This window comes from Halichoeres trimaculatus, unplaced genomic scaffold, assembly GCF_033239565.1.
Source record: "Halichoeres trimaculatus isolate MK-OKI-2021-1 unplaced genomic scaffold, fHalTri1.1 fHalTri1_scaffold_2, whole genome shotgun sequence".
In the NCBI taxonomy this organism is placed as follows: Eukaryota; Metazoa; Chordata; class Actinopteri; order Labriformes; family Labridae; genus Halichoeres; species Halichoeres trimaculatus.
In genome coordinates, this window is record NW_027437180.1 from 31,603,240 (window position 1) to 31,625,973 (window position 22,734).

At 40.2% G+C, this 22,734-nt stretch overlaps 3 protein-coding genes across 6 annotated transcripts in view; all 3 read left to right on the plus strand.

The window, feature by feature from the left end:
* The first annotated feature begins 440 nt into the window (after positions 1–440).
* Positions 441–8,671, plus strand: pde5aa (phosphodiesterase 5A, cGMP-specific, a). The gene is made up of 20 exons (XM_074695928.1): positions 441–736; positions 1,310–1,982; positions 2,618–2,701; positions 2,830–2,910; positions 3,688–3,777; positions 3,885–4,022; positions 4,125–4,192; positions 4,328–4,476; positions 4,622–4,797; positions 4,895–4,945; positions 5,299–5,445; positions 5,587–5,715; positions 6,261–6,355; positions 6,500–6,587; positions 7,147–7,247; positions 7,343–7,420; positions 7,503–7,566; positions 7,658–7,732; positions 8,140–8,223; positions 8,320–8,671. The coding sequence occupies exons 1-20, from the start codon at positions 441–443 to the stop codon at positions 8,491–8,493; spliced, it is 2,841 nt and encodes a 946-aa protein (XP_074552029.1). The 3' UTR covers positions 8,494–8,671.
* Positions 8,672–9,795: 1,124 nt separating this feature from the next.
* hpf1 (histone PARylation factor 1) lies at positions 9,796–14,122 on the plus strand. Its single transcript, XM_074695774.1, has 8 exons — positions 9,796–9,899; positions 10,837–11,020; positions 11,395–11,581; positions 11,771–11,869; positions 12,016–12,169; positions 13,345–13,432; positions 13,525–13,697; positions 13,827–14,122. Exons 1-8 carry the CDS (start codon positions 9,861–9,863, stop codon positions 13,959–13,961), a joined length of 1,059 nt encoding a protein of 352 aa, XP_074551875.1. The 5' UTR covers positions 9,796–9,860; the 3' UTR covers positions 13,962–14,122.
* A 2,130-nt stretch (positions 14,123–16,252) lies between these two features.
* ank2a (ankyrin 2a, neuronal) overlaps positions 16,253–22,734 on the plus strand; it is an 83,299-nt gene continuing 76,817 nt past the window's right edge. For all 4 annotated transcript variants that reach the window (XM_074686547.1, XM_074686564.1, XM_074686555.1 and 1 more), the window contains exon 1: positions 16,253–16,672. In XM_074686547.1, the coding sequence (XP_074542648.1) occupies positions 16,541–16,672 (132 nt within the window). In that variant the 5' untranslated portion in view covers positions 16,253–16,540. The remainder of the gene's footprint in view (positions 16,673–22,734) is intronic.

Consider the following 22,734-nt stretch of genomic DNA (forward strand, 5'->3'; position numbering starts at 1 on the left):
CTTAGTCAAAGAGTGCAAAACGTTAACTTTTCCTTTCAAATGAAAAACTTTTGCACTTTCACTTAAAGTGTTTCATCAGAAGTGCAGGACTTTAGGTTTACTTAAGTGAAGGCATTAAAAATAAGTCAAAAGAACAACGAGTTCATTCGAGAAGCCGCAGAGTCAACTTTTGGAGCCAGTCCATTCATTGTATAACGACGTTTAAATCAGTCCCATATAAAGAATTCCCCAGGAGCGCCAAATGGACTTAATAAAGGTCAAGGGATTACCTTGAGGCGAGCTTTTTCCACGGACTCCACGGGCAGAGGCACTCCTCTCCTCTCTGGCTCAGCTCAGTAGTCTGTCTGGGCTCCTCCACATGGCACGTGTTTCTCTGAGGTGACTCTGATAACCTCAAACTGAGTTTAGTGGACCTTTTCTCGCTTTATTTGAGCGAGGGGATGCCCTGCCTGCAATCTGAGGTGCTGGAGTCCATGGAGCCTGAAGGTGCGACTTCAGCGAGAGCATCCTTTGATGCTGCTGCAGCCGCTGCTGGGAGGGCTGAGGAGAGTAAAGACAAAGAGACGAAACCGTTGATGATGAGGGGCATGGGCTGGTTCTTCTCCCCGCTGTGGAGCCCGCGCTCCAAGTCGCGTCGAAAGAGGTTCGAGGACAGAATGAAGCGGGACCAGGTCGAGGCATGGCTGGACGACCACTCTGACTTCACTAGAGAGTACTTTTTACGCAGAGCTTCCGTGTAAGTAATAGACGATGGTTTTACCATGTGAAATCCTGTAAAAGTGGCCTCTCTGAGTCAAACAAAACTACAAGGGTGAAAAAAACATTGTATGGTTTAATTTGAGGAAATACTTGGTTTCTATCTCTTAGGAGGAAACTCACTTCATTTAGAGGCTGAGTTGGATTATTAGAAAATAGTAATGAAGTGATAGCTTTAATAAAACACAACAAAAAAAGTCATAATTGACTCTTTATTATTATTTTTTTATGTCAACCTATTCCCCTGTTTTATTTTAACCTTGGAAGTACATTATTCAGGTATTCCCCTGTCTCCTCCAAGCTGCTGTAACATTTTTTTTCCCATTAAAGTATGTCTTATTTCTTATCTCCTATCTTCTCATGTTTACAGATGTAGCATTCTTTGCTCAAAAAATGACACAACTATATTCCCTGAAAATCCAACAATATATAAAAGAGTCTTCTGTCCCTTTAAGTTTGATGTCATCAGCCAAGATGTTGTACTGTAAACTGAACATTTGGAGTGTTGCTTTTCCTGTCAGTGATGTCCTCACTGTGGTGTCTTCTGCTCCAGGGTCAGTGGCCTGACAGAGGTGTCTCCTCAGCTGCCTCGGCTTCCTAAGAGCACCTCAGATCACTCCGGCCTGCTCATGAAAGCTGGCCCCAGTCGCAGAGGTTCCTCCCCACTCACCAGCTTACATTTGAACGCTTCATCTACATCAGACAAGCTCAAACCCCTCACTCTCAACCGTGTTGCCTCTGAGTGGATCGATTGTTTCAGTCCTGATATTGTGGGCTGTCACTCCCCTCTCTCCCCTCGCTCCTCGCGCTTCACCTTCTCTCCTTGTCTCCCTCTTTCCCCTACGTGTCCCTGTTCCCCTGAATTATCCCACTCCCCTCCTCAACCTCAGCATCCCATCGCCACAGCCTGCGGAAAAGGCGAGTGGTGCCCATGGACGATGGAGCTCTTGCGAGAAGGTCTCAGCTCTATGGGCTCTGTGGGAGAGCTCTGCCATGGGGCTGTCCTGCACGCTGGGGAGTTGCTGGAAGCAGAGGGTTGCTGCCTCTCTCTGGTGAAAAAAGACTGTGATGGAAAGAACACATTAGAAGAGGCTGTTGCATTGATGGAGCTGGGGAATTTAAGTGAAAGGAACCTCTGCAACCATGCACACATGGAGTTGGTGAAGGGCATCATGGGATGTGTACTGGCTTCAGGCTTAACTATGAATCTGAGAGATGTAACAGAGGTAAACCTTTTGACAAACCTGTGCACACAAGTTGTAAAACCACACAGGTATTTTGGAGCTCTAACCTCAATATGTGTCACATTTCCTGATTAGCTGTTTTAAGATCACAACATGGCCTTTACATGGAGGGTGGGGTTGTGTTAGGGAATCCCAGATGACGCACCTTCTCCTAATCCTTTAAAAGAAGTCTCCTGCAGATTTAGCATGTGATTATAGAGGCAGTGAAGTTACCTACAACTTCCTAGCCTGTCCCTTTCCTTGCATAAACCCACACATACAGAGGGAAGGCTTATAGACAGGTATGGGCCCCACACTTACTTGGCTTGAACACCAATGGGATTAGTAGTCGGTGCCAACACCTGGCAGAGCTGCTCACCAGGTAATCCCAATCAGCGTGGGTGTGGATTCATAAGGGAAGGCCTAATTCTTTGTAATTTGTGGGACACAGGAGGCACATAGACGTGAGGGCATTCCGGTCTACAACTGATGGGTGGTGTTGTGGTTCAGAGCTGAGTTCTTATATAAAAATCTCAGTGCCCAAGATGTTGCATTTCACATGTTTTGCATACACACATGTCAAATGTTTAACATTTGACATTTGACACATCCTCTTTTTTTTGTTGTTGTTCATTCAGGACCCCAGATTCAGAATGGCTGATGATCAGTCATCAAAGATCAGGAGTATTTTGAGCATTCCCATCAAGAACCACAGAGGAGAGGTAACATTTGGTGCTTTTTTTGCATTCAGTTGTAAATAATTGTATTTGTCAGAGATGAAAAACCCCATTCCTTTTGAAATGTAATGGTGTTACAACAATTTAAACATCTATACCTTTTTTATGCACAGGTGGTTGGTGTTGTGGTTATGATCAACAAGAAGCACGGCTCTGATGTTTCCATTTCTGTTTTCACTAACATGGATGAAAAGGTGAGGCATGGATGGTTTGGAACTGTTGCTACAGGGATGCAAATGTAAAAGCACTCACCTACTGTATACTGCTCATTACACAACTCTGTAATTTCAGGTAGAATAAATAAACATCCTGTTACTCATCCTATTATTAGCCACCCATGTTTTTTATTTTCCAGGCTGCACAATGAATATGCATATAGGTAAATATAATAAATGCAGAGTAGCTATTCTGCAATGTCATGTAAACAGTTATCTGCTGTTTCAAGAATTATTTGTGCTGGCGGGGGAAAAAGGATGAATAGAATTAACCAAACAACCATCTTTTGGGACTTAAGTATAATAACTGACTCTTATAATTGCTGCTTGGAAAATTGTTGTATAAAAAGCCATCACACTGTAGAACTAATATAATTTAATGCGAGGGGCAGAGCTTTGTTGAGTGAACTCTTTTAATTCCAATTTTTTTTCCTGCAAAAAAGAATGCATGCATTAATGTCTTGACCTCCCATGCACACAATTTGTATTTTTTATGTCATTGTTTTATTTTTTATTTATTATTATTATTTACCTGTTATCATATTTTACTATATTTATATACTTATTTATTATTATTATTATTATTATTATTATTATTATTATTATTATTATTATTATTATTATTATTATTATTATTATTTTATCATTAGGAGAAAAAAGTGTGGCAAATATTATTACATAATATTAATATTATATTAATAGTCCATTGACTTAGAAAAAAAAATGTTGGTTAATTTGGAGGTTCTTCTTCTCCAGGTGCTGTCTAATCACATGGATGTGCTGGGAATGGTCTTGGATAATGTCCAGCTGTACGAGAGCTCAAGACAGGAAGCTAAAAGAAGTCAGGTAAGAATACACCAGATCATATAAAAACTCTGTGCATTTCTGTGTGTACATGTTTGTGGATGTATGTTAATGTAACCCATATACGTATGTCTGTGTTTGTGTGTCAGGCCCTGATAGAGATGGCTGAAGTATTATCAAAGGAGCACCATTCCTTTGAAGTTCTGCTAAGTAAGATGGCAGCCACGATCATGCCCTTCACACGTGCTCAGTACTGCACCATCTTCATCCCTAGTGATCAGGACAAGGTGCATTATTCTGTTTGAATCAATTTTCCCCATGTGATTTCACATCTTCTAGTATCTCTCCTGATGTTGGTGTTTTCTGTCCCTTTGATGGTTTTATTTTAGGATTCATTCTCCAGAGTGATCCACCTGGAGTGTGAAGAGCTTGGAGCTACCTGCCAGATCTACAGGAGGTACCACCTGTATATTGTTAAGCTTAAGACTGATTGTGGCCAGGCTGTAATGCTGACCCATTTTTGCCAGATACTTTTCACTGATGTTTCATCTGATGTTTTACACATTCTTAATGGTTCCATGTCATTTTTCAGGGAGCATGACATCAGCGATATTGACCAGTCATACGCCCGCCGCACCATGTTAGCTATGGAAACACTAAACATGTCGGAAAGTTGTGAGGAATCGATGAAGAGTCTGATCTGCTGCCCTGTCAGAAATGAGAGGTCTGAAGATGTTATTGGTAAGACTCATTCTTACACAGACCTCTAAGGTTTCTCACAACAGTTCATAATGATACATAATGACGCATGATTAGCATGTAGCATGATTCTTAGGAGAAATGTCCTTATCTATCATTCTCTTTTCCTTTCTTTACCATCAAATAGCGGTGTGCCAACTTATGGGCAAAAAGTGCAGAGACTCAGATGAGTTGGAGGCCTTTAACAGATATGATCAGCGCCTACTAGAGGACCTGGCTGTGTACTGCGGCCTAGCTCTGCAATATGCTCAAGCTGTACAGATCACAGAGGAGAGGAGAGCCAGTATTGAGGTCACACAGGAGGTGGGTGACCGCCTTATTCTCTTTCTTTTGCAGCCTAGATACCTACTTTCAGATATTTAAAACTCAAAATGTTGTGTTTCATCTTTTTTTTCGACAGGTGCTTGCGTATCACATTGCAGCAGCCGAGCAAGAAGTCCAAACATTGCAGGTGATTTTCAGCAAAGGAGAAGCTCTCTCTCTGTCCCTTAACATGATTATTTACTCTACAGTTCTTCTGAGTCACCTTACATCACTCTCGTATTGCTCCTCCCTTTGTTGTGTTGTCAGTCCATCAGAAACCTCAAATAACACACATAACAGATTAATTGGCTTTTGTACAAACCCACATGGAACACTCTGCCAAGTCAGATCTCTCGACTGGCAGCTGTCACCGCCTGTGAGTGGCAGAGGTCATAGTGTAGGATACAAAGAAATAAAACCTGTAATTGCAGTTAGTTAGTTCAGCCTTTTATCTATTTTTTTTTGTGTCATCACTGGTCTTTCTTCTTTGTTTCTCTTTAGGAGGCCACTATCCCCTCAGCTGAATCCCTGCATATCCTAGATTTTAATTACTCTAGTTTTGGCGTGCCAGAAGATGTGACCACTCAGGCCACTGTTCGGATGTTTCTTGACCTCAACTTGGTGCAGGATTTTAACATTGATTACAAGGTAACGACTTGCTGCAATACAGGCTTGATAACAACAATTGACTCTCTGGAAGACGTTAATGTCGCTATTGTCGAATAGAATGGCCAAGGCATTATCAAATCTGTTAATAGTCATTTAAAAGCCGTTTGTCTGTTTTCCCAGAGTCTCTGCCAGTGGGTCCTGACTGTGAGACGTGGTTACAGGAACAGCGTGCCTTATCACAACTGGAGCCATGCACTTAGCACTGCTCAGAGCATGTTTGCGATTCTCATGGCAACTGACCAACTCCAGGTTAGTGTGTTCCCGACTGGTTGAGCTGGCAGTCTTCAACCATGAAGCCCAAACATAAATATTGTCTGTGGTGGTGTATCACTATAAATAACGTGCCAGTTCAGTTGACGCTGTCCGACTCTACACTGACCTCTGTGGAACAGTCATAACTTGGCAGGTGTTTCTCTTTGATACATGTCTGCTCAGCTTGATCTGTTTATAGTTCAGCTCATCTAATGATTGTGGATGAGCCACCTGAGGACTGGGGGTTCTCAGGTTGAACAGCCGCTTTAATTATTTGGAACAAGAATAATTTTAGACCTGTACAAACCCTCTTATCTGCTTTATCAAGGGGATCAATCATGCTGTCTGGGTCTAAACCTGAGTGACCTTTGGTGCCCTTATACTGTAGTTTCTCTCTGTCTCTCTTTCACTGTTAGACAAGTCGCCAAAAATAAAAAGATTAAAATATACTGAACAGGTTTAATGAAGAGAAGCACTGAAATAACTATAGAATCTCTTTCCATCAATTAATTTTTCCATCGCTGTTTGATTTTTTATTACAGAAAATCTTTTCACGTCTGGAGATTTTAGCATTGATGATATCCACTTTGTGTCATGATATTGACCACCGAGGAGTCAGTAACTCTTACATAGAAAGGTGAGCATAACATCATGTTCTTCCATATTTCATCCTTTTTCAGTCATGGAAATGTTTTAATTAGACTTTTTAAAATTCCTCTCTTTTCTAACTCTCATCTCCTGCTTTCTTACACTGAGCTGTTTTAATTTGTCTGTTTCTCAGGAGTCAGCAGCCTCTGGCTCAACTTTATGGGCACTCTTCTCTGGAAAATCATCACTACAACCTGTGCCTCTTCATCCTGAGCAACACTGTAAGAGCTCACCCATTTATATTGTCATTTATTAATTCATTTCAACTCATTTGAATCAATATTTGAGTTCCCTGTGTTGGCAGGAAGTCCTCCATTTGTTTAAATTTAGTTCTTATGATAACTCCTCTTGAATCTTGCTTGCTCCATGGTTGGACCAAGTGTGCTTCTCTTTGCTTTTAATTTGTTCTTAAACCAAGCCTAGCATTAAATATGTATATTTTAGTAGCTGGTAGTGTTTAAAAGCATTGTTTTATTTAAATTTCAAATGATTATTTGTTTTATTATTATGAATAATCATAGCATTGCATTGTCAGAACAATATGGTTCATAATAAATTAATAAGATACTTTTTTTTTTTACTAAAATAGAACAAACACATGCTTGGATTTCATTTTTTGCAGTGTAGCATTGACTGTGCAAATCTGTGATCTCTTGGGATATTCACTAAGACTTCACCAGAATTCCCTTTAAGTGAAAATGTAGACAGCCATCGCTCTTTACACACACCCCTTAATATTGTGCTTGACTGTTTCAATCCTATTCCTCCCCCATTTCGCAGGGGAGTCAGATTCTCGGCGGTCTCTCTCCAGAGGATCACAGATCTGTACTACAGATGATCAAAAGGGCCATCCTCGCCACTGACCTGTCTGTCTTTATGGAGTATGTTTAATTATAAATCAAAGTAGCTGTGGGTAAAGCATTTTGGTTTTCTTCTAGAGTCACTTATTTCTTTGTTTTTGTGCTTGACTTTTTAGAAGAAAGAATGAGTTCTTTTGTCTCATTAAGAAAGGTAAAGTAACCTGGAAGAGTGAGAAACAAAGAGATTTACTGAGGTGAGAGTAACATCATCATTTTACAGTTTATGATGTAGACAGGAGAGGAGCTGTCCCTTTAAGAGATTTCTTCACCCAACAGGTCAATGCTGATGACAGCCAGTGACCTTTCTGCTATCACAAAGCCTTGGAAAGAACAAAAACGGGTAGGTGTTGCTGTTTTTTCTTTCAAAAATCTGAACACTTCACACCATCAACTAAGTTATACTAAACCTCATAATCTCTCTCTCTAAACAGATCGCCAACCTGGTTGCAACCGAGTTCTTTGCACAAGGGGACAGAGAGAAAGAGGAGTTCAAAATCAAACCTGTTGTAAGTCTTGTGAGCAGGATTCTGTCTAGTGAGCTTTCTTGTTTGTGGAATTGAAGACAGATTTTGAAAGATTAATTTACTATTTCCTGAAACAAGAATCATGCTTTCATAATTGAATACAGTAGAGAGGAAATGAAGGAAAGCTCACAGCTGCTTTTTCAATCTTTATTTCAAACTTTAAACTTGTGATTCTTTTGAGGGTGATGTTTGGGTCATTAGTTAAGTCAAAGGTCACATCTTAGGAAGCATTTCCAAATGTACAAGTCTCTTTAGAGGCTTTCCTGTCGCTAATGCTCCTCTTGAAAATCCCCAAAACACAGCTTAATGTCTAATTAGATTAACTACACCTGACCTTTCCTGTATGAAAGGTCCCTTCTAACAGCAAGCTTACACTCTGTCTTTATCAGGGCATTATGAACAGAGAGAACAGCACTCGTCTGCCATACCTGCAGGTTGAATATATAGATGACGTCTGCTATCCACTCTATAAGGTGTGTTTTTTCTCTGCTTGTTTTTTGTATAATTATGTATAATTTGTATCCTCCCATCACTCTGATCATCACACTGCTTGTCCACGTTTCCCTCAGGCTGTTTCGTCGCTGTTTGAACCGTGTTCCCCGCTCCTGACTGGGTGTAAAAAGAACAGAGAAAACTGGATGCAGCTTGCCAGAGACGCCACTGAAGACAGTGAAAATAGTTTTTGTAGTGTCTCTCTTGAAACTCATGAAGACGATGAGGAAAAGCCACATAAAGAGGAATAGAGGACGGCGCACAGGGAGGCACATAAGTTCTACTCATATATACCTCTTCCTCATCTTTTCTTGGACATACCTTCCCACTGACACATGAACTTTTATTGAAAATAATTTCAGTGAGATTTTCTCCTGTACACTGTAATATAAGTTATGCTTCAGGTACGACTGGTTTCCGTTATATTGTGCACTTAATGCATACCAAGGATGTTACATACAAAATTGCTGGTTGTATATATGGACATCATGTTGCAACATAAAATCATACCAGAGTGTTACTTTAAGTGAGTGTCTGTTTTCTGCTCTGCACTGCAGTAAGCATAGACAATGTAATAAAAAGCTTGTCATCTAAGGTAATATGTACACTGAGGTATTCTAATCTGTGTCTCTTTTGTAATGACAATTATTCACATAAAAGGAGACTACTCATCCAACCATGAAGCACAGTCATGGGCAAGTGCAAGGTCTCCACTCAGCTAGAAACTGATTTTGGAACTGTCTCCAGGTACCTGTTTTAATAAAGCAGTGTGTTTTTATCAATCTCTTCATACAAACTTATCTATACAGTTCAAAAGTTAAAAGTAATACATCACTTAAAGTTAGTCTCATGTTGGACACCTACTGTGATGAAAGTGAAGTCATGTACTGTCCAGGACATATTGAGCAAATTTCCTTAAGATTTCATTTCTCTGCTGAACTTGGTTGAAAACTATTATACTTCTTCATCATTAAGTGTTGCATCAAACGCTGCTAGTGAAGACACATTTCAAGACTATTATGTGCTATTGAAAAAAAACATTTTCTTTCTATCAAATACTTTTGGGGCCACAATACCATTTGAAGAATGTATGTAAGTACAAAATGGGTTCATTAAATGAGACATGCTTAGCATTTTTCTATTGCTTTTCGCTTAAAATGGCAAGTCAGTCTGAATAAAATAGGGAAAAAAATAATTTGTATTACAATATTATGATGATCCCTAAGTCTACTGTCGATAAAATGAGTAAGTTTAAAAGGACCACTTACTGTACAAGTTTGGGTGAAGCCGTATATTGTATATTCATTTTGGTATAATCAATGGATGAAACTAAATTAAAAAAATACTGTGATAGATGATTCGTGTTTCAAACCATTTCTGAAGTGAACAAACATAAGATTCAGCATACACTCAGTTGTATCAACTATACGGTTTATTTTTTGAAGTTATCTTCACACTTTTCAGATATATAGTTTTAACGTTTGCACTGATCAATACAGAACAGCGCTGCAGTTCACAGCCAAAGCCTCTGTGGGGCAGTGATGCGCAGTGAGACTTTGCAGCTGCAGTTTGGTGAATTTCGCAGAAGAAGAAGCGTCGTAGAAACAAGAGGAAGAAAATGACAGGGCGCGCAAAAAGAAAACCCAAATCCAGTCAGGTAATTCTCTGGAGTTTAACCTCTCTCCGGTTGGCTGTTGAAATATCTATCGAAGTCAGTATCAAAAGCTCAGAACTGCGCTTGATTTAGTCAAAGTAGCACCGAAATAGCTTTGGTGTAACGCTGTGGGCAGAAGTGTTTGGCACGCTGTCTGAGCAGCAGTGGTCAGACGACAACATGGCAGCAGCACTGCTGACTGAACCACAAAGCTGATTGTTCAGCTATGTTCACAGTGAACTAATTTCCATACAGTAACATTTAAATGTCGGTTTATTTTCTAAATCCAGCCGCTGCACAGTATTTCAGAACCAGAGGAGTCATATCAAGCAGTAGGTGGTCCGTAGAGAAACGCTGGGTGCCTCAATTTGATTCGTGGTTCCCACAATGGCGATATATCAAATTGTTATAACTACTGATGTTCAATAGCCAAGTTTCACACGCGTATTTTTATGAATGTGTAGCTTGTTTAACTGGCTCGCATGAGAGCTGTATGCTCTCCTTTAGCTATACTCCACTACCGAAAAATGTAGAGTACTATCACAGCTAAAACGTTATTCTTAAAAAAAGACAGGTAGATAGATAGTGTATTTATCCTGGGTGAAATTCAATGCATTCAGTAGCGGTTACAAGACAAGGTATGCATGGTCCGTATGCAAAACCCGTTTCATGTAAAAACCTTTTTATAAATCCTTACTGTATGAGGGTGATGAAGTGGTGGTCACGAGTCCTTTGTAGGGGTTTTTAGTTTTTTTGTGTCGGATTCAGGCACACAATTTTGATAATCTATCTTGTTTTTCTCACAATTCTCTGACTTCTAAGTTGGTAGCATCCACCTGTATCAGTCTCTTGCCACTGGGTTTAGATCATCACCGAGTCTCCATGTCTTACATTCAAACCTTGCTTCTTTAACATGAATTTGTTGCAAAACCCTTCACAGGAATCGGGTACAGGCAACGGAGAGGTGAAGAAATCCCGTCCAGATGAGTCCAAAGAAGTGCCAATGTCAGAAGTGAATTCAGAGCAACGCGATGAGATATTTGAACAATACAAGCTTCAAATGCCGGAGGACCTGTACCACTTCTGGGACTTCTGTAAGGAGATCTGTCCCGACAGCCCTCGTGGTAAGCTCACTTTAGTAACCCTGTGTTGTGTCACCTCAGCACTATTGGGCAGAGGGTTCATTTAATCAATTTTCTGCCTGGAGATGAATAAAAAATCAGTTTGAGACCTGACCTAGACAAAAGAAAGTCTTGGTCAAAGGGTTAGATGAACAAATGTCCTACAAGACCATTCATAAAAAGTATACACTACAGGCCTGGAATTTGGGAAAACAAGATTGATGAATAAAACAAGTGTTTGTCTTATGGTGCATCTATATTTGATCTCAAGGTTTTCTTGTTGTCATAAATCCTCTCAGCCCACAACACTTGTATAGATTGCTGCTCCCAAACTTTGTTAAATTGTGTCCATATACTTATACTTCGTATTTTAATAGGTGCACTGAAGGACACACTGGGGTTGCAACTGGTAGGTCCCTTTGACATCTTGGCTGGAGCTCACAAAGACTCCAAAAATGCTAGCCCCAACTTTCACCTTCACTGGAGGTACTTTTATGACCCCCCTGAATTTCAGACCATCCTTAACGGGGATGAGGACAGACAATACCACATTGGCTATTACAGGTGAGCTACACACATTTTTTTTTATCTGAAGACAGATATACTATATCATTTCTCTACTAGTGATATGACTTGTTTCTAAGGGTTTAAGCTTTAATTGAATGAGCCATTAATGATGCTTATGTGGAAACACTAGAAATGCACATAAGTCTACATGATTTACTAAACTTTAGTGTTCCTCAAAAATTACAGAGATACCCCAGACTCTCTGCCTTCTTTTGTTGGGGAAAATGAAGCAAAAAAAGGCTACACTATTACACAGATGGGTGACAATGTGTTTGCTGCTGTCCTGTGAGTACGACCATGCTGTCATCTTAAAGTGCATGTTCAATAAATTGATTACTAACGCTGCACTTCCTGCTTGCTCCTAACATTAACATCAAATACCCTACATCTTATCTTTCCTAATGTTTTCCCCCTTTTCTGTCTTACCCCAGTCTGCATCTGTTAAAGAGGAGGAAAGATCGAGGCAGCAAGAAAGAGGGCGGAGATGCTTTGGAAAGCTTAGAGACACAGCTGAGGGACAGAGCTGAGAAGCTTGGTTTGTCTCTGGAGCAGAAGACCAAAGGCATGAAGCTGAGGGACAAGAAGGTAACTAATGCTGCATTTCCACTAAGGACATGCAGTTTCTGGAGCTTCTTTAAAATAGCTTTGTCTTATATTCATGTTTTTAACCAAGTTTGACATCCTGTCAGGATTACAGATGCATCTTTATAATTTAGAATATCATGTCAAAGTTATTTTATTTCAGTAGTTCAATTCAAAAAGTGAGACTCATTTTATAAATTTAATCTACACAGAGTAAAATATTTCAAGCATTTATTTATTTGAACTGTGATGATTGTGGCTTACTGTTAAAGAAAACCCAAAATGCAGTGGTTCATAAAATAGGATATTACATCACACCAATTAAAAAATGATTACAGAAATGGCCTACTGCAGAGTATGTTCATTGATATGCTCTCAGAACTTGGTTGGGGCATCATGTGCATAAATTACCGCATGATTGCAGTTTCACATTGAGGTGATCAGCCTGTGGCTCTGCTGAAGTGTTATAAAAACTCAGGTTGCTTTGATAACAGCTACCACCAGGACTACGGTACTGGGTCAGATGTCTGTCATCTTCCTCTTGACACAGACCCAGAGATTCTCCACAGTATTCAAGTCTCAAAGTTTTCTGGCCAATCAAGCACAGTAAAATCATGGTAATTTCACCAGTGTTTGATGCTTTTGGCAGTGTGGGAAGGGGCCAAGTCCTGCTGGTAAAATTAAATCAGCATCTCCATAAAGCTTTTCAGCAGAAGGAAGCATGAGGTACCTGGAAATGTCTTGGTAAAAGGCTGCATTGAGTCTGGTTGAAATGCCTGAAATATTTAGCTCTGTGTATACTGAATCTATATAATACATACGTTTCATTTTTTTTGAGTTGAACTACTGAAATAAATTAACTTTTACATGCTATTGTAATTCAATTCAGAGATGTGCCTGTTGTTAAAATTTTCTGCTGTCTTTCATACAACACCTAATTCACAGTGGTTTATAGGAGGTACACACATCCCGTTTTTTAGAACATCAACAGCTGTGAAACTTCACCTGCAGTTCAGCGTTAAGACCATTTTTATTATCATGTGCAACTTTTAAATACAGCTGCTACCACTATTTCTGAAACAAGTTTAAGTACTTTTTCATGGCATATTCAAATCGTGCAGATATCGATCACTCCTGTACTGTGCATGTTGTTAACGACATGAATGAATCCTTTATAGGTGGTCACCAAGACATTTCACACAGCTGGCATTGTTGTTCCTGTAGATAAGAATGATGTAGGATACAGAGAACTACCTGAAACTGATGGTAAGATACTGCCCTGTACTATTATTGTAGCTATTCTCCACCTTTTGCCACTTTTCTGACCTATTGTTTCTTCTTTCTTCTTCCACACATAGCCGGTCTGAAAAAGATCTGCAAAACTATTGCTGAAGCCCGGAATGACGAAGAGCGTGTCAAAGCCTTTGGACCTCTCCAGGAGATGATAACATTTGTTCAATTTGCCAACGATGAGTGTGACTACGGCATGGGCTATGAGCTAGGGATGGATCTCTTCTGTTATGGTTCCCATGTGAGTCTCACACAGTGATGCATAAAAGTCCTCAACTGTATTTCCTTCACTGCCTTTCTGCGCTTGTGTTTGCAGGTGCTCCTTACCTCAGTCCTTCACAATCATCTTTGATTTCACATTTCTCCACAGTATTTCCACAAAGTAATCAAGCAGCTGCTGCCCATGGCCTACAACTTGCTAAAAAGAAACTTGTTTGGAGAAATTCTCGAGGCGCACCTCTCCAGCCGTAGCCATGATGACCTGGACCAGCTCTCTGCCCAATGAAAAAAGGCTCACAGACTCTTTACTTCTAGCTTTTATACCTGTTATCCACCATTTGTTTCGGTCCTGTTTGTCAGTGTTAATGTTTCTTGGTGGTTCTGGTGCTGCTTTTTTATCTTAAACAAGTTAAATGATATCTTGATTGTAAAATATAGTTAGACGTCTAATAAAATATTTTTTTTATAATAACTGTCTGGTATTTAAGCTTATCCCACTGAATCATTTGGTTCACTCTTTGGTTGCAAAGCAGTCATTGTGTGTGCTGCTTCTTGGCTCCATCTTGAGATATAAATCACCAAAGCGATTTGCCATTGCTTCAGCAACTGCCATGAAATACTACTCACTGAAAATAGAGGGCAGTGTTGCACATCTTAAGAATAGCATCAGTATCGATCACATACTCAGTGTGAAAGACATATTTCTACTAAACTGGCTGAGTCATCATGCCCCTTAGCTTACTCAGCAGTCTGTGTGCAGCCATTCACACTGATTGGGTAAAAGCATTTCAGAGAAAAGTCTGAAGTAAGTGGTAAAATTGCTATGACATAATCGACAGACGTGCAAAGAGAAAGAGCCCTCAGGAACAACCTGCAGACTGACTCATAGGCAGGATTTTCATTTGATCCCTCATGTCACCTTGAGGTTTATTGGACCCAGCCCATTTTTTAACTGATAAACACAACTTTAATTGTATTTGCTTGACATTAAAATGTACTTTTTAGACTTATTTTTCAATATTAGAATAGAGGCTTATCTAGCTTTGAAGTTGGTCTGTTTATTTTAGGAAACCCAAATCTCCTTATCTGAGGCCTGCTTTTCTCAATTTGCTTTCAGACTGTCTACTGGAAATTTTTGAGGATGGTCTACAAACAAAAAGGGACATTTTAAAATCTTTCCATGTGATGATGGCACACTAACCAAAGAAATGTATAGACAAGACCAGTGAAACAAACATTTATCCGTTGCAGTTTACCAGTGCTTGTGTTTCATGTCTGAAATGTAGGCATGATTGTGGAAGAAGAACCAAACACTGGCATTAGCTTTATGGGCTTTTTCTTGCTGCCACAATATCAGCATGTCTCCTCATTGGAATATTTCCTTCTGCAGAAATTAGAAATCATTTTATTTTTACCCAAACACAGGCCTATGGGGTGGCTCAGTGGTACTCAGTCGGGGTCTTTGGTCCCAGATCCTGTTGTCACATGCTGAGGTATTCTTGAGCAAGGCATCCCAAAATGCTCCTTCTGTCATTCAGCAGTGTGAATGTGTTTAAATGGGACTAGTGGGTACTCATGGGCCCTTACTGTAGCAGCCTCTGCCTTCACTGTGTGAATGGGTGAATGTGATTGTAAGTGAAAATAACACTTGTAGTCAGAAAAACAGAAAATGTATTCTGTGTTATATAAGTTCAAGTGCATAATGAGAAAAGATGAGCTCGCATATCAGTCTTGGAATACTGTGGTTGTAATGTAAACATTGTCTGAACAAGTTTTTTTTTTTTTTTTTTTTTTTTGATCAACATGATTTTTTTTTTCACCTCTTCTTCCGCCTCACCTCCTCAGCAGGAGTCCCGCCTGGTTTTTATATGTCTCCAGGACATTGTTATTGATTTTTTCCTGTCAGCCTTCATTAAATTTGCAGCTCAGTGAAGACACACAGGCCATAGTGGGGGCGTAAAGGAAAGAGAGAGATTGGATTATGTAAGCTCAACGCAACGTGCCTGAGCTGCCATGATTCCATAGTCGTGTAAACAACTATACAGTTTTCATTGAATCAGGCACAGCACTGTTAACTTTTCCGTCTGAAGCGACTAATGCTGCAGAAGGAGCACCAAAGGGAGGGGGGCACCAAAGCAAAACAGGAGCGCACTACAGTCGATGCGTTCACTGTCCTTGTTTGGTTCGGTCATTATAGGACTTTGTCATTGTACAGTTTTTAAGAGAATTTACAACACGATTCTTATGTGTTAGTGGAGCTCCTTTATGGCACTCAAAGAGACGAGTAAACCTGATACGGTAGCCAAATTACTCTACTGTAACAGGCGTTGAAACTTGCCAAAACAATGGTAAACTGATTTTATAACCCAAATTAGCGACCTATTATCAAAAAACACCAACACCATTGCAGACGCTTCTTTCAACATCGCTCTACCTTCGCACAAAACCCATTTTATCAGGAACTGGTGTGTCAGAAGACTGTTTCTCGGATTCATTATGCTAATCAAGTAGTTAAGACCAAGTTTCCGACTTCACGTGAAGGCAGCACGCATCCTGCGGAGTTTCGGGGAAGCGCATCTTGACGCGCGTTCACATTTCTCTACTCACACGCGCGCAAGTATACAGCAACACACCGCGAGCATCCCTGAACGGAGGGAGCACTCGTTTTGCTTCCACAATCTGGAAGAATCTCTGTGTAACATTTTAACACGTTTAATAACAGGCTGTGTCTCCTGCTGCAGGATGATCCCGGGCCCTGCCCATCCTTCTGGACTGTGAGGCCCGCACAGAAATCCACCTTGCACCCGGCAGAAGGACCCTCAGTGACCGATACGCCTACAGCAGCAGCAGCCAGCCCGAGACAGAATGTCAAGTAGCCCCGAAGACAGTCGTTCAAGGAGCGGCGGCTCCAACTGTGACCTGAAACTGGCCTCTTCGAGCAACACAACCCCGGAGGGTGGACCTCCACCACCGCTGCACCAGAACCGAATACGGCAGGTGGGTGTCTGTCCGCAGCCTGCTCTCTGCATTGACTGGCCCAGTCAGCCGTGTAAAGAGCAGCCCGCACCGCTGCTGATGCTGAGGAAGAGCAGTGAAAGGCGTTGCCGTGCTTAAGCAGGCGATCTGATACATTTTCTCAGATGTTGCATTGATTTGACTTTGAATTAGCTTCAAATGGGAACACGCTTATCTGCAGGCTACAGACCATCTGTTTGATAAGAGACTTAAAGTGATGAGCTTCAGGGTGATATCACCAAAATAGGCCAATTGTTCCAGTTGTTGTGGCCGTCAAAATAAACAGCACCAGACTTGCATTGACTCCACTAGTTACTATCACTTGACAAGCTTCAGTGAGGTATGTTTACATCTTCTCATACAGCTCTAGATGTTTCCTCCTCAGCCTGGTGGAAAGAAGGTGTGTGTGATTTTGAGGAGTCGTCATATTTACATTGACACCTAAAATTACATACCAGAAGTAGTCAAAGGAGCTCTTCTCACTCTGTTGTTTATTTTAACAGTTGGTCTGTTTCATCCCTCTGCCAGAGAGCCATCCTCAAAGGCTTGTTTACTCTTTCTGTTTTAATGTATTCCATGGTAAAGACTGTACTTGCGTGTGTGTGCACTGTGTGTACCCATATGCGCTCTCTCAGGGCTGGGCTGGTTTGCCAGTAAGTCTTTCTGTCCTTGTGTAGAGGAAATTCTGACATTGCTTCTTCCTCCTCCCTGTCCTCCACATTATAAACTTCACCACATGAATTTATTGGTGAGGCTGCGCTGCATTTTAACAAGTTAATTTACTCCTGTAACCCAAGCCTGATAGGAAAACTCTTGCAATCACAGCATCTGACTTTATCTTGTGATACATGTTCATAAATATGGATCATAAAGTTGTATATAAAATGTTTGGTGTAAAAATCTAGATGTGGGGATGTAGAGTGTTTGTGTAGTCAGGGTGAGTCAGGGTATGGTAGATGGCCGTTTCCTGTTTCAGTGCACTCTCTCAGGCTAATGTGATTTCAGTAATGGACTGTAGTGCTACACACACACTCACACATACACACACACACACACATAGACACACTTAAGTATCTTCTTTTGAGGTGGGGCTGTTGTGCTCACATGCTTGGGATGCAATGAGCTGTTTTTGTAAATGAAAACTGAAAAATCTCCAGTGAATTCAGAACTTGTGATTTTAATTTTGAAGTGAGTACAAGCTTACACTCTATACTTGTTACATTAGTGTGTTGTCTTATATTTTGACATCTTAACGTATCTCAAAGCATGGAGGCAGAGTTGTCTACTGTGAAGTCATCCCACTTACCTCTGGAATCCAAGCTGTTGTATTTTTCTTAATTCTATTTCTCATCCTACTTTTGGCAGCTAAAGCAGCATGTGTGCTGGAAACAGATAAATGATAACCTCACCCACATCAAGTTAAAATACAAGACTTTCCTCATACTCCTACTCTCCCAGGAGGTTGTTCTTTAAGTTCAGCACCACACGGTGTAAACAGGAACCTTTCATTTGCAACTTTTACAAAGGCAAAGATCTTATACTATCTGAGGCGCCTGGGTGGTGCAGGGGAAGAGTCAGTTAATATTGCAGATCTATGTCATGCCCCAAGTAGTGCCTCCAACTTAGCCCTACTGATCGATTTCAAGTAGGCAGTTGTGATGAATGATCTTGTTCTTGTCGCCCTCTTCTTACGGATGGCTCTGCTTTCTTATTTTCTCTGGTTAGACCTCTTATCAAATAGGCATGGGTGTGTACAGATTGTCATTTTTCTTATTTTGGTGTGGAAAAGATTTCAGAGTTGTTTACTTAAGACCCACAGAAGTCAAACAGGTAGACTTGGTATCATGAATTCAGTGGTCCACAAACACAGTATAAACACATGGATAAAGGGGGAAATTGTTGTTTAGGACAGTGCAATGTACACGACTAGTCTGTAAGAGCCTCTAAGTCCTCACTAAGAGTTATTATCAGGAGAAACAAGTGAAAAAACTGGCCTCAGCGTCCAATCCACAAGCAATAAAAGCTTATTTCTGTTATCAAGCACTTAATATCAACCCTTGTTTATTTTTTATTTGCAAGTGACCTTTAATTTACTGTACAGTAAAAGGGGCAGCTTTAGCCTTTATGGCTATTTCCCAGCTGTAGTCCTAGTCCAGTCATCACAAGGCAGCCTAAAATGCAATCCTTACAGTGCTCAACAAAGCTTCATTTACATACTTAATTTTCCTCCTTTAAAGTTGTTTTTTGTTGTTAAAGTTTAGTTTTTATACTGCAAAAATCTTAAATTTTGTAAAGCATTTTGTCTTATTTTAAGTAAAAATTGTCTTACTATTCTTGATATGAGCAATATTCAACTGATCAGTCCAGGAAATGTCTTTTATTTTAGTTGTTTCAATACAAAAATGAGGTCCGAATTGCGTGAAACAAGTTAAAAAAATTGTTTGAAAATGACTGCAAACTAGAACATTGTCTTAATACAAATTACTTTTCTCTTGTTTCATTGGCAGGTTTTTTTTACGTGTTACAAGCAATTCAGACCTTGTTTTTGTATTTAAAGACCTTCAAACAAGGCATTTTTCTGGACTAACTAGTTGAATGTGGCTCATATTAAGTCTAAAAAGACATTTTCCACTGAAAACAAGACAAAAACACTTGATATGATTTCTTTTTTTTTTCCAGTGAGAATCTTACAAACTCTAATCCTGACTTAGCCTCATTCTTGCTAGCTAAGTTTTTACTGCTAGCATGTTAGCAAAAATGAGACATTTTACAAAACCAGCAGATGCAAAGCGACATCAATCATTTTAGGGGGGAAGTTTTGTTGCCTGGTATGCCCAGGTCCATACTGAATTACCTTTTAGCCTTAGGTTCGGTCACATCTAGTTTTGTTGATATCAATCAGATTGGTTATCTGGCTAGATAACGATTCGTTCGACAGTTAGATGGAACTTACTTTGACTTTGAGTGAGAAGCTGAAAGGAGCTTCTTTTTCCTTTTCACTAAAATATGTCATCCCTGCTGGTGGCCCTTAATTTGTTGAGGGCAATGAGATTGAAGTGAATTGCGTGCAGCAGTAAAACCACAGCGATGAGCTAAGCAACTAAGAAAGCTTCAAGAGTTGGGTGACGTGTCTCTGTTAGTTTGTCACTCTGTGCTTCCTTTTCCACATCACATCTACTGATTTCATTTAATGTCATTATCCAAAAATTTATTAGCAGAAATATTGAGGCATATTTAAATTTTTTGCTAGCGGGAGCAACAGCTGTTTTACCTGCAAGGTTTCCTTTCTTGTTTCAGTGCTTCTTTCCTTTCTTCTCTTTTTGATTTATTGGTCCATTTCACCATGAATTAACTGGACATTGACTCTAGTCATCTCCAGAATTGGCACAGAAATATCAATGTATGAATATAGAAAAATCTAACTCGCTGCAGTCTGAGTATTTAACCAGAGATGTATGGAAATGTAGGTGTACAGTTATTTCAGTGGGCTGATACTGGAGGATCTGTGCTAAAGATGCATGAGTAATGGAAATCATCACTTCTAGGAAAAGGAAACTTCAAATGAGCTGCAGCTAAATGCTGAGATAGACAGAAACAACAGATCAATGCTTCTGAGACAAAAGAGAAAGCGACAAAGGGACGCAGTGAGACATGAGGCTCTTTTAGTTGCAGGTCTATAAATACTTCTGGTCTCTCGCGTGATTGTCCTGGAGAAAAATAGCTTCTTCTTCCTCACCAAGTGTCTGTGTATCCATGTCTCTGTGCTCGCCCAGCCTGTGTCACTGAGCATTTGCTCGCAGCTGTGGTTGGTTCCAATGCTTACTGCAGTCTCTCTTGTGTATTCGTCTCTCTGAAAGACACAGAGACCTCATACTCTGTCAGATATGCCTGTATCCTGGTTCACTCTGATGTGGGGTGATATTGGATACTTTAAAGTGTAGTTTGCAGAGATCAGTCTAGGACTGAAGTTTTATGACCACTGCAGTCAGATGCTGTAACTGCTGCAAAGATGAGATTCATCTATTGTAAGTTTTCAGCTCTAAGATAAAAGTTTGAATCCAGCTGAAAGACAAATGTAACCAGTTTTAAATATTCATATTAATATCCCCAAAAGACTTCACTGCCTTAAAAAGAGAGGTTGACTCTTTACCCCATTTTTTTCTCTTGACTTCTTGGCTGTCATCCCACGTTATCTCCCATTTCCCTCCCCCCTTTTCCCTGACTACCCCACCCTCCTCCACACCCCAGGTCCTGAGACTCAGATCCTGATGTGCCAGGAGGTCAGATTTCACTGCAGCCTTTTGACATTTTCCTCTGTCTCTCTTCCGCCTCTCTGTCTGTGTCTCTCCTGCTTCTCTGTATCTGCTTGCCTATCTGTCTCCCTCTCTGTCTCTCCACTGGGAGTGGTACGATGGGATTCTGCAGGAAGGGAGTCCTAATGGAGCCATGGCCTTCATTGCATTACCTCGGATAAGCTAGAGCCGCACACACACACATACACCCACATGTAGTCTCAGCTGACCCTTAATGTATAATATCCGTCTTTGGCCAAATAAGCTCTTTTAAACACTCAAACATGAATTTACCAAAGCTGTCTGTTAGACAAAGGCTCCTGAACAGCCCAGAGTCATCACTCCACTATGGCAGCTGGTTACCAAAAGCCATTCAGATTTAATAACTGCTTCCTGTGAAGTACCTGCTTGGCAGTTTGTTGTGCTCATACTGTGGTGTGTGTGTATTATGTGTGGCATGATTCATCAAGGATTGAGAGTCTTGATTTAACACTTCATTACACTAAAATCACTTTAATCAGATAAGTTGTCTTGTTTGTGGACGTCATGTTGTCCTCAAAGCAAGTTTCAACACAGTGAACCTCACAGGGTGACATCTGCTGTGAGGACACCGTCTTAAAGTTTGATGTAAATCTACCCTTTGAAACAGATCATAGCTGGTGTCATTACCGGTTTATACCGGTTCACTGATGTTATTTAAGGTAACATCTAGAATGGAACCATAGGTCTGTAACCAATGCTTAATTTCATCACTGATTCATGTCTTACATTTTTTTAATGAAATGATTAGCTAAATGAATACGTTATTTAAGAAAAGGTTAAAATGTTTGTTTCAATTCAAGCTACAACCCGCTGCACTAGTGCTTGAAATTGTTGTTCCTGAAATGTCCATGAGACTTGCTTCAGGAGTCAAGGATATTTAAGGATTGTTTGTTTTAACAGCCTTGTTTAACAGTCTCTGTCTGAATATTTCACCTTTTATTCACACACATTTAAGTGGAGGAAGTTTTTGTTTTGTTCTTAAAAATGGTCTAAGAGATATGCATAAATTGACATTATTAGGAGGGTGGCTAGTTTGACTGACAGGTGGGTGCGTTTTGCCAAGCTAAAGGCCGTTGCTGGTCCTCGGATTGATTGCTTTTAATAAGTCTTTCTAATACAGCAACCAACCTCCTTAGACTTCTAAACCTAGCTGCAGTTCCTGCTCTTAAAATATGAAGCTCATGTGGAAGTGACAGAAACTGCAGTTCTTGAAATGTCCACCTGAGGCTGGCTGGAGAAACCCTGAAAACCACACACACACCAAACAGAAGAATATGATTTCTACAGAATTAATAAACATGTTTGCAGTCTGGTTCAAAAAGAAATAGTTTGGTCTTAAAAACTTATTTCTGCAAACACTGTACAAAGGGGAGAGTTTTTTTATACTTCATTTTTTTTAGTGGTTAAACTTACAGCTTTTGCCCATATAAGGGCAGTTAGGCACCCTGTATCTGCCTACAAAAGGGCAAAACGCTTACCTTTAACTCAGGTTATAGCAATATTTTTTGGCAATAAACCTTATACTGTTGGAAAACCTGTTTGTTCTCCTTTTTAATGGTGCCACATTTGTAAAGAGCGTGCATTTGAGGGTTGAGCAGTAGAGCTGAGTTTGTGGGTTGTGCCAATGAAAATTTTGCCAAACAGCTGATTCTGTCATTACTCAGGTACCCAGAAGACAATTTTTAGTTAGTAAACTCAACAGTTTACAAA